Source organism: Mustela erminea, chromosome 20 (assembly GCF_009829155.1).
Source record: "Mustela erminea isolate mMusErm1 chromosome 20, mMusErm1.Pri, whole genome shotgun sequence".
Classification (NCBI taxonomy): domain Eukaryota; kingdom Metazoa; phylum Chordata; class Mammalia; order Carnivora; family Mustelidae; genus Mustela; species Mustela erminea.
This window is the reverse complement of record NC_045633.1, coordinates 15,126,238-15,137,197: the sequence shown is the minus strand read 5'-3', so window position 1 is coordinate 15,137,197 and position 10,960 is coordinate 15,126,238. Positions and strand designations below refer to the sequence as shown.

Genomic DNA, 10,960 nt, shown 5'->3' with positions numbered 1-10,960 from the left:
AGTCTTTTAAACTGGCCCGGAGGGGTGGCCCGCCGGCGCTGGCGGTCCCGCCCCCTTTAGGCTCCACCCCTCTCAGGCTCCGCCCTTCCGCGCCACTTTCGGTTTCTTTTTCCTCGGTGGCGCGGCGCTCGAGCTGCATGGGCTCGTCTTTTTGCATACACTTGGGGACCCTTTCGGGGGGCCCCTTCCTCCCCTGATCCAGCCTCACAGTCGTCCTAGGACCCTCTTCTTCAAGGGCTCAGGTCCCGCCCCTGGACCCGCTTTCTCTCCGCGATGCCCCCGCCGCACCTGGAGCCCCCAACCTGTGCCCCGACTACTCTCCTGGGTCGGAGACTTCTGCAGCCAAGCTGCAGACACCCCCTCTCCTCCGCCCTCTAGGTGCCTCAGTACCCGTCTCCCGTAGCTCCTCTGGCCTCTGTTCTCCTCGAGTCAGACCCCTCCCCACCCGACTCTGGGGTCCTGCCTGCGACGCCGGACCCCTCGGGGCTGCACACACAGCCGCCTGCGCCCCGCATCCCCGCAGCCCTGAACGCTCAGGCGGCTGCCCCCGCACCCCTTCTAGCCTGTCGCTCGCTGTCCCTGGTCTTGGCTTGGGCTTCCCAGGAAGCGGTGGCCTGACCACAGGCTTCGGAGGAACCCTTCGGCGGCACGAGAAGGGCGCCTAGACTGCGGATCCGAGTTCCTCGGAAACCGGGCGGGGCCGTCAAGGTCCCCGGAGGTCTTGGCTCGCGCTCCCTGCCGGAGAGCAGCTGGGGAAACTGAGGCCCTGGGGAGGGGCTGTGATCTGCAGCGACTGGCAGTTGGGGAGCTCTGGACGACCGTGCCCTCCTCTCTTATTTTGGGGAGAGGAATGGCTGGGCCCCTCCAAACGCACTTTGGAGCCCAGTGAAAAGACAGTTCATTGATGTGATGATTCCACAAACGTGCTTTGACTTTTCCTGGCCTGCCCTCCTTTCCCCCAACCCCCACCTTGTAGAGTCCCCCTTCCGCTGCCAGGTTAAGTATCTGTCCCCACCTGGCATTCATACCTGTGGCTTGGGACCCGGGAGACTTGAAGGTGCTGGCAATAATTCGTACATTTGAGCGTGTGATCCCGTGGCCCTGTCTGTCGTGGCAAGGCATGCCTTAGGTGCCTGGCTGGTATGTGTATTTTTGAAGGAAAGACAGAACAAATGAGGGCTGGGGCTAGTAGTCTCGGAATCACCCGGGGTTACACAGAAGACAGGCCAGGCTGGGGGCTTGGCCAGCAGCTTCTCCCCGACACACACTGCCCTCTAGGGGCTGCTCTCAGGCTGCAGCCCAGGCCTCTCGGAAGTCCTGATGGGTGCCAGACCCTCCAGCCTAGCCTGCCTTCTTGGCGCTTTCCTTCCCTGGCCCCAGACTGCCTGTGTTTCCTCTTGAACGTCAGGGGGTGACCCAGAGCCAGCCTTGCTTAGGACCCCATCAGCTCCCTGGGTGCATGTTGGCAGCTGGCTTCGGTCATTGATGTCGTTGTCCTGGGTTGAGTGTGATTGGGGGGGGGGGGGTGCATGCTCTGGTTTGCAGGGTGGTGGGGGAGGGGATTGACGGGCGTGAGTGTGCCGGTGGTCAGGTGCTCTGGGCCCTCCAGAGCTCTTGCTGTGGTGGGTGATGAATAAAATAGAAGGTAGTGGTTAAAACCCAGATCTTGGACCCAGGCTACCTGGACTCCAGTTCAGGCATACACCTCTCTAGTCCTGTGACTCTGAACAGGTGATTACCACCACCACCACCCCCGCCTTGGTTTCTCCCTCTGTGATACAGAAAAAAACCTCCTTCCTGGGGCAGGGATTAAAGTGAGCAATTCTGGGTCAAGGGCTTAGATCAGCCACTAGCTAAAGTAAGCCTTCGGCAGGGGTCTGCTCTGGCTGTTGTGCCTCCGGGGGTGCGAGTGAGCGTGGGAGCGTGCTGGAGCCCTTACACATGTGGCTTCATATCTCGGGCCCATTCTAAAAGCCCTGGCCCTAGGAGCACAGGCCTGAGAAGGCATGGGCGGAGTTTCGTGGGGGTAAACCAGGCCCCTGGATGCTGGCAGTGGGGAAGGGTAGCACCTCCCCCGCACTGGAGCTGGGGGCAGTGGTCCAGGCCCAGAGGAGGCCAGCAGGCTGGGCTGGCTCCTGCAAGACTTGTCTTCCTGCCAGCCCGTCTCCTCCGCAGGCCTCTGGGCAGAGGGCAATCCATAATAGCTAACCGTCTGTATGCCCCCCAACCCCCATAACCCCCACTGACAGCGTCCATGGCTACACGGGAGAGTCACCACTTCTCATGGGGATGGGGCCCCCTTCTCAACGCCACACTCCCACCCCCCCTCCTTCGTTGCCTTTACTGTGTGCTAAATGCTGCAGAGTACTTAGATCACTGGATTGGCACAATGATCTTCTCTGTCCATTTTACAGGTAGAGAAACTGAGGCTCCGAAGGGGAGTCTCTTGCCTGGGCGCACACAGCTCAGAAGGGACAGAGCTGAGATTCCTAGCTAGGATGTCAGAAAGCTCTAAAGCATTCGCCCTCGTCTCCTGTGCTGTAAACTCCCTCCCCCCAAGTCCTGGTGATCTCAAATCCTGGTCTGTTTGCTAGAAAAAAACCGTAGATGCCAAAAAAAATTAGAGATTAATTTGCATCCGGAGGCTGCCTTGGGAGGGGGAGTGGGGATAGCTCTGCTGGGTTCCCTTTTTGTTCATGAGCTTGAGGAGGCCCCGGGTCTCGGCATCCAAGCCTCCACCTCACCCTTTGTGGCTCTGAGTCCATCTCCGAGTATCCGTGACCTTGCCTGTCCGTGACTTTGCCTGTACAGTGTCCCCCTTCTCCCAGCTGACCAGCTGCTTGTGAAAGCCATGGTGAGTCAGGTGCATGTCGCCGAACACACGTGGGTTCTCCTCACCCACCAGCAGTGACAGTTACTCTGGCTTTGGTTTCATTTTCTGAAGCCCTGAGATCAGAATGAAACCGCATCCAGACGCCAAAAAGAAAAAGGAAATATGCTGATTGAGGACCAGCTGCCTCTCCCTGGACGGGTACCAGGCTTGCAAGAGTGGGCTGCATTTGGACTCTATGCCCACTGCTTCCCAGCTGTGGGACCTTAGGGAAACAGCTTGCCCTCTCTGGGCCCTATTTGCCCCATCTGCAGAACAATCCCTGGAAGTTTTGTACTGCACCGAGCTGCAAAGCACACAGAGCCCAAAGCAGAGTGTCAGGCACAGAGCAAGGACTTAGCACAGGCGACTTGTCATAGGGCAGTTGGGACCACCAGCCATCTGCAGTCTGATATGCGGGGTGGTCCTCCTCCCCTCTGGGCAGCCTAGAAGTGAGGGGCCCAGCCAGCTGCTGTGGGGAATCCAGATCCTGGCACACACGGCTTGGTTTTTTGGTTTCTTGTTCCTGCTTTGGCAGTTCTGCTGGGAAAAGCCAGTACTGGCCAGGACATGCAATCCTGAAATTGTCCCCTGTCCCCTGCTTCTCTGTCCTGGCTGCCTCTAACATGTGGGGCTGCCGAGCTTCCCAGGGGAATCTGTGCCCCCAGGGAGCCCTGAGCAACAGGGCTGGGTTTAAATCTGTCCCTTAACAAGCATGCAGCCAGAGGCAAGCTTCTTAATTTCTCTGTGCCTCAGTTTTCTCCTGAGCAAGATGGGGGTAAGAATGCATATTTTCCTTCTTTAATATTGATTCCACAGGGATTTGTTGAGTGCCTCCTGTCTGCCAGGTGCTGGGAACTCAGGGGTCTTCAAGCGTAGAGAAGGCCACGAGCTCACATGATTGTTTTGGATTATGGCCAGTACTGTGGGGGAAATAACCACGGAGAAAGGGATTTGTGAGCTTGGTGCAGGAATGAGATCCGGCAGTCAGAAAAGGTCTTTTGGATGGTGACAGAGTTTTTCTAAAGACAGGCTGAAGAAGACTGCAGGCAGAGAAAGCAGCTCGTGCAAAGGGCCTGTGGTAGGAACAACAGGCATGTCTGAGGACCAGAGAGAGGCATGTGACACTGTTGTAGAGAGCAAGGGGGTGAGTGCAGGGGTGAGGCATAGAGGTTGGTAGAGGTCCAGTCCATCAGACAGGGCCTTGCTGAGAGGCAACAAGAGCTGGAGACAGTCCTTAAGGCCTGGAAAATACTATAGGATTAGGTGTGGAAAGAGCCCCTTGGCTATTGACCTTCCAGAGAGCTGGGTCTTGAGCCACAGTGACTCACGGTAGAGGCTTTGGGCACACCTCACAACTGTCCCTGACCCGCCGGGGTGTCACCACACGATCTCCCGAGATGGGTGTGATGCCGGTTCCAAGGGACAGTTGGGACAACTATAGGAGAGAGTGTGGCTTGGGTGGAACTTGGATCAGGTGTTTTGGGGAGGGCGAGAACCTCTCAGAGGCCTCTGGCTGAAGAGCCTGCCTTGTTGTCTGGGGTAGAACCTGGGCCCGTGCGACCCATCAGCGGGAGTGACTGTGCATCCGGGGGAAGGTGTGTGCCGCCTTGAGTCGGAGGAGAAAGTTCTTCCTTAGGACAGAGGAGGCCGGACGGCCAGGAGTGTTGACTCCAAAGTGATGATAGATAGGATGGCTCCTGGTCCTGGGGAGACTGGATGAGAACCTTCCAGCATGTCACCGGTGAAGAAAGAGATGGGTCAGAGGTCACGTGCCATCAGGATTAAGCAGCATCGTGAGAACAGCGGAGGGGCCGGAGAGCGGAATTCCGAGAGCCCGGGCTGTGAAGTCCGGACAGATCCGCTTGTAGGCCCTGGCTGCCCCCACCACTCCCACCAGGGCTCTGCCTTCAGGCAGGTGGACTTAATGGGGCGGCCGCAAGAGCACACTCCCCACACGCTCCAAGCTTGGCAGGCCCAGCGCCGTTTTCATCAGCAAATCCCTCCGGACCTTGCTCGAAGCCTACTTGTTCTGTGTTTACCCACCATTCGGATAAGCCGATCTGGTTCCCGCCCTATTGTACCCCATAAGTGCGAGCCGCTGACCGCAAGAAGCAACAGCAGTTGACAGAGGGCAGAAAAGCTAGGAAACTAGACACATGACATCCAACCCCGTTCATGGGTTGTGGAGGTATCTCGTTTCGGGGCACACAGGGAACCGGCAGGGGGCTCGTCGGCAGGCACCGAAGAGGTCCCCAGCTAGGCCGGCAGGACCCAGAGCAGGCTCTGGAAGGAGGTGATCCTTGGCTCTGAATCTTAAAGAACAAGCGGGTCTCGGCCAAGGGGCCAGAAGGAGTGTGTTCCTGGCCGAGCACAGCACAAGCAAAGGCCCGGAGACACCCATTGGAGGACCTGAGTGGCCGGTGGCTAGAGAGGAGGCCAGGGTGCGGCAGAGGCCGGGCTGGGGGATGGCCATGCACTGGCCTTGGCCTTTCCCTACCCTGCAGTGATGAGCCCCTCTGGGGAGCACCTCCTGGGCCCCCTTGTCTGGGCCAGCAAGGCCTGCAGTAGCAGAGCTGATCAACAACATTACGCTCACGGTTCTCTTTTCAGAGTCCGCAAAGCTTTGCTGAGCCCCTACTGGATACCTCACGGAAGCTCATTGCTTTTTTTCCTCCTTGTTTTACTTTTTCATTTCCTTGTAGGAAAGAATGAAAGCACTTCCCCTCCCCTGACTAACCGCGGGCACCAGCCTGGCCTCTGCTTCCCGATCCCCCCTGCCACCCCCGCACTCATGGAGCTGCATTTGCTCCATGAAACTACAGTGTTACTCTGCGTGGACTTGTATGTAAATGATACATCCTTCTCCGTGTTGCTTCCCCCCCCCCCCCCCCCCCCCCCCCCCGCTGGTGATCTGGACACAGATCAACCCCCATCGTTTTAAAAAAACGGGGCAGTGTTTCTCACCCACCCAGCTGTGTTCACACAGCTGTCCCTGTGGATGGACACCTTTGGGCTCTTGGCACCTGTGTGTGAGAAACACTTGTACTCTTTTATTTATTTTTTAAGAGAAAGAGTGGGCATGTGTGAGCGTTGGGGGTGCAGGGAGGGAGAGGGAGACGGAGAACCCCAAGCAGGCTCCATACTCCGTGAGGAACCTTCCCCAGGGCTCCATCCCACCACCCCAAGATCGTGACCTAAGCGGAAATCAAGAGTTGACCGGGGGCGTCGCCCAGGCGCCCCAACACTCTGCACACTTTTAGTGTTAATAGACCCCTCTTGTTTGCCCGCCACCGTGCCTGTGCACACTTCCCCCTCCGCGGCCCCATGACAGGATCTGCTTCCCTTGCTGCAACCCAGCCTTTCCCACTTACGCCCGTGAGGTGGGTCCACAGTGGGCCTCTCCCTCTTGTTTTCATGCCTGCTCATTCTGAGTTCACGGAGTTCCTCCTACATACCAGGCACCCTACTAAGTGCTGGGAACAGAGCTCTAGACCTCTTCAGAGTGTGAGATGCAAATAAGGCCCAGAGAGGTTGAGAGACAGGCCTGGGGTCACCCAGCGAGGGAGGGAGCCGGGAATGGAATCTGGCTTTGTAGGGCGGAAGAGCGGGAGCTGTTTTTCCTCCGGAATGTTCCTTAGATGGGCTTCTGACCCAGGATCCGCAGCCTCTCCAGATCTACTCCCATCTACCCCAGGACCGCTGGGTCTCCTGAGTGACCACATGGGCCCTTGGGAATGGCAGCCCCTCCCCCCAGGGCAGTGGGGCCGACTGTTGGTCCCACCACAGAGGAGGCTGGGCCATGCTCCGTGCCCGCTCCCCCAATGACAGACTCTACACAGCCTCCCTGTGGCTACATTTAGCCTCTGTTTCTGTTTCCTGAATTTGGGTTTCCAGCAGACTTGCCCCCAAACTCTTGCCTCCCCACCCGAAACCAAGCAAGTGAAAGAATAAATCTGTGGTTTGATGTTTTTCCTCTTGTCATCAGGTGACTGACTGTGAGAGGGGGTTGTGTGTCTGTGAGCGCCGGCGGGCGTGTGTTTCAGTGTGTGGAGGGGAGCATGTGAGGGGGGTGTGTGTGTAGAGGGGCGTGTGTGTGTGTGTGTGTGTGTGTGTGTGTTTAGGAGTCCATATGTAAACCTCTCGGTGTCAGAGTGGGCTGGAAGGGCCATTTCTTCGTCTATGGGACTGGTGGTTATCTGTGTGTGTTTGTGCCACTTTTTGCTGAGTGTTGGTTTGTGCCACTTTTTGCTGAGTGGGGTAAGAGTGGGTCCATGCGACCCAGCCCGTCTTGCTTTCCAGTTGACTTCCTCTATTACAGAGATCCTATCCACAGTAGAGGATCTCCTGCCTTCAGTGATCAGATCATCGAAGGACACTCTTCAGGGAATAGGGAGGTCCTTTGATGAGCAGGGCTTAAAGTCCCTGACCTTATCTTCTGACCCTTAGTGTCTACCCGCTCCCTTAAATTGTGCTCCCCAAACTCTTTTTCTTGAGGTGTCAGTGGCCATCCTGGCATAATCTGCATTTTCATTCATTATTTTTCATAAGTAGGCTCTATGCTGGCATGGAGCCTGCATGGGGCTTGAACTCACGACCCGAGAATGAGCTGAAGTCAGGAGTCAGAGGCTTTTAACTGACTGAGCCACTCATGTGCCCCTCCACCTCACATTTTTATTAGGAAACAGGGTGGTTTGGGGCAAAGCATGAATGTCTGACCTCAGACCTGCCCTCCAGCTGACCTTATCAATCTGTTTGACCTCTGAGTCTCAGCTGCTTCTTCTAAAGCGGGAGCATTGCTGCTTTCTGAGGTGTGTGGATTCAGTGGAAACACTGATGTCAAAGCATCTGGCGCCTGATAGGTGCTCAGAGCAGGGTGATTTCCCCAGCCTGCTTGGGCCCGTCCCCACGTCTTCCCATCGGTACGTGATGCCCACTTGGAACGTTTCCCTGCTGTGAGGGGAGGAGAGGGACCCAGGAACCCCAGACTGTGTGCCAGGCCTCATGCATCATCTCAGGGAATCCCCGCCCCCCCACCCCGCAGTGACACCTTGGGAGACGAGAGAGGGGCACAGAGAGGGAAAATGCCTTGCGGAGGTCACACAGCAGAGCTCTCAGGAGGCCCTGCACTTCCTGCTGCCACCTGGGGCACAGGCATCAGAGCTTGAGTTACACTCCCTGTAACTGACCTCCGGCAGGAGAGTAGTTTCAGGTTGATAGGTGTTGGAAGGACCGCCTTCCCCCGAGGCTCCGCGTCTGGCCCCTTTTCCTCCACTGCAGACACCCCCATCCTTTCCACACACGCCCACCTCCTCATGTTCCACCCCGTTCCATTAGCCCAAATGCCACATGAAACACAGAAGGAGATCCCAAGGATCCCTGTGTCCGGCATGGTGCTAGGTTACCCCGTTAGGCATGAGGGGTGTCTCGAGGGATTTTGAGTTCCCTCAGCTGGGAACTTGGGTCTGACGCCAAGAGGTTTCTGGGTTGGAAGGTGATTTTACCATTCCTACCGTCTGGTACTCAAGGCCATATTAATTGCAAAGTACCTACCGCACGCAGAACCCCCAGCCTTCATATCACTCGCAACCACCACCTCTTTGACCCCTCCCTGCCATCCAACCAGAGTACCCATTTTACAGATGGGAAGACTGCAGTTTTCTCCTGATTTCAGTGCTCCAGTCCAGGCCTCCGTTCCTTCTCCTGGCCCCACACTGCCAACGGCTCCTCTTTCCCGTATCTTGTGCCCTATAATCCTCCAGTCTCCACACAGCAGCTAACACCACCTCTAAAAGCACAGGGAACCCTTTTCTTGTCCCATTTTAGGACTCTCCTGGGGCTTCTCACACCAAATGTAATGGCCCAGCTCCCCGTGCAAATCCCTGCGTGGCCTGGCCCCTGCCTGGCATTCCGCCGCCTCCTGTCCCACCACCTGCAGATCCCATGCAGGAACACTTGAAGCCCTTCCTCTCCGTCCTCCTTTGCACAGGCTCTTGCTTTGGGCCCGGAAAGTTCTTCCCTCACGTCCACAGTGGTTCTGCACGGCATGGCCTCCCCCCTCCTCTTGATGACTGTGATTAGCAGATCTTGGGTTTCCATGTCTGTGTGTCTTTCTGTGGACCGGGCCTTGTGCACCCTCTGGGTTCCCAGAGCCTAGCACGGCGCCCAACATACTTGTTCCCTTAGTATAAGATCGTTGGAACCAGGGGGGGTTCAGCAGCAGCCTAGCGTCACGGCAGGGAGATAGGAGCCAGGATTCAAACTCGGGGTGGTCTGGACTCCAACAAAATGCACATTCCCATCCAGTCCATTCCCATCCCAAGCCTCACCCTTGCTCCTTACCCAGCCTCTCCCCCTGCTTCCAGCTTCCACGCCAGGCCCCCAAACACGTGACCCCTTTAGTGAAATCAAAATGCCCACGCAAGGAATAGTCTCCAGTGTACACGCTTTAATCAGTGTTGCATAGAAATTCCTGTAGGGACACGTTCCTGCACGAAGGTGGGCTTCCTTCTAGCATTCCGCACGGGATGGCATTTCTCATTTGGGTGAAACCACACAGGAACGAGCCACGGGGTGGGGGGAGGGCCGTCTCAGTTGTATTTCCGCCCTGAGGGATGGGAACGGGAAAGGGACCTTTAATATAGTGGAACACTTCGCACATTCACTTCCTCCTTTGGGTTTTGGACTGCTCGTCTGTGACCAAATACGGGATGTGTGGCTGGAGCGTAAGACTGTCAGGATCCAAATGAGCATCCGTAACCCCATCCATTTCTCCCATTCATCACCCTCCCTTTCACCATCTCCCCCAGCCCCTGCATTTGTCCAACACGACCTCACTACTAAACTGTCCAGACATCCAGGCTTCCCTCCGCCGGTGTATTCTCGCATGCAACCGTCCGGTCATCTCGTCTACCCGTTAACCTGTCCTCTGACCCCATCATCAACCCGCCTGGGCAGCCACTGCTTAGCCAACTCCTCCATCCTCCCGTCAGTCCTCAGCATCCAACCAGTCCAGCTTCTTACCGTATCCAGCCAGTCCGATGGCCACCCCATGGCTTCAGCGGATGCCTCTGTTAGCCCGCGAGAGCGTGCGTCCGGTTTACGCGGCCATGCACCATCCATTCCGCCTTCCAGTCGTTCAGCGGATACAGTTCATCCCTCCCTCCCTCCCAAGCAACCACCAAACCCTCCATCCCCGTCCCAACCAACGTTCCCTGATGACTTCCCCATCCAGCTGCTTCTCGCAGCTCCAGGCCTCCCTTAGCTGGTCTCCCTGGCAACCCATCCATCCCATCAAGAACTAGTCCCTGGACATCGGAACAACTTCTCCCTCGTCACCCTCCCTCCTGCTGGCTCTGCGCTCACGCAGCCCTCGCCTCACTACCCCTCTGGTCCTGCAGGGCGGCTCCCCCTTGCCTGGGGGTGGGGAGGGCAGCCCCGCAGCCCTTCCCCTCTGGCTTGCCTGAGGTTACCTGAGCTCCGTCTCTTTGTTTTATACACCTGCTGGCTCCTCTTGGCCGCCTTCCTCTTGTTCACCTTTCCTTCCAAATTCTTTCTGTTCTTGGAGTAGCTGCAGGAGTGGGCGGTGGGCCGCGGGGGACGGTGGTGGGAGTGCATGGTGTGTTTCTGGCGCCTCGGTGGCGGGCTAGGGTACGGGCTCTGGCCCTGGCGGCCCGTGGGGCTCTGGCTGGAGCTCCGGCTCCGGCTGCAGCTCTGGCTCCGGCCGCAGCTCTGGCCGCAGGCTTGGCAGTGGGAGCTGCAGGTGCACGGGCCGCAGGTGTGGCTCTGGGGCCGAGAGTTGCTATGGGGCTGGGTGTGGGTGTTGGGAAGGCTCTGCGTCTTGGTGTCCATGGGAGGCCACGCTGGGAGGGGCAGAGGCCGCCTCCCCCTCCTCTTGCAGCACACCCAGCTTGACAGAGGCCCCGGCGGCCCCTGGTTATATAGTCGGGGCTGATTGTGATGGCACAGGCCAGGGGGGGTGTAACAGATGCGGCCGGGCTGGGACAAACCCCAGGGCGGGGCTGCTTGCAGGGGCAGTCTGGGGGAGTCCCATCTGCTGGTTAAAAGTAGGGACCCTTGGGCCAGATGGCG

General features: G+C 57.7%; 1 protein-coding gene across 1 annotated transcript; it reads right to left on the bottom strand.

Annotated features, from left to right (window-relative positions):
• Nucleotides 1-9,297: 9,297 nt before the first annotated feature.
• On the bottom strand, nucleotides 9,298-10,795 carry TNP2 (transition protein 2). Its single transcript, XM_032328244.1, has 2 exons — nucleotides 10,342-10,795; nucleotides 9,298-9,476 (listed from the first exon to the last, which is right to left on the bottom strand). Exons 1-2 carry the CDS (start codon nucleotides 10,718-10,720, stop codon nucleotides 9,460-9,462), a joined length of 396 nt encoding a protein of 131 aa, XP_032184135.1. The 5' UTR covers nucleotides 10,721-10,795; the 3' UTR covers nucleotides 9,298-9,459.
• Between the last annotated feature and the right edge of the window lie 165 nt (nucleotides 10,796-10,960).

Bases quoted from the DNA above. Each gene is read 5' to 3' on its own strand.
- TNP2 (XM_032328244.1), bottom strand. From the start codon at position 10,720: ATGGACACCAAGACGCAGAGCCTTCCCAACACCCACACCCAGCCCCAT.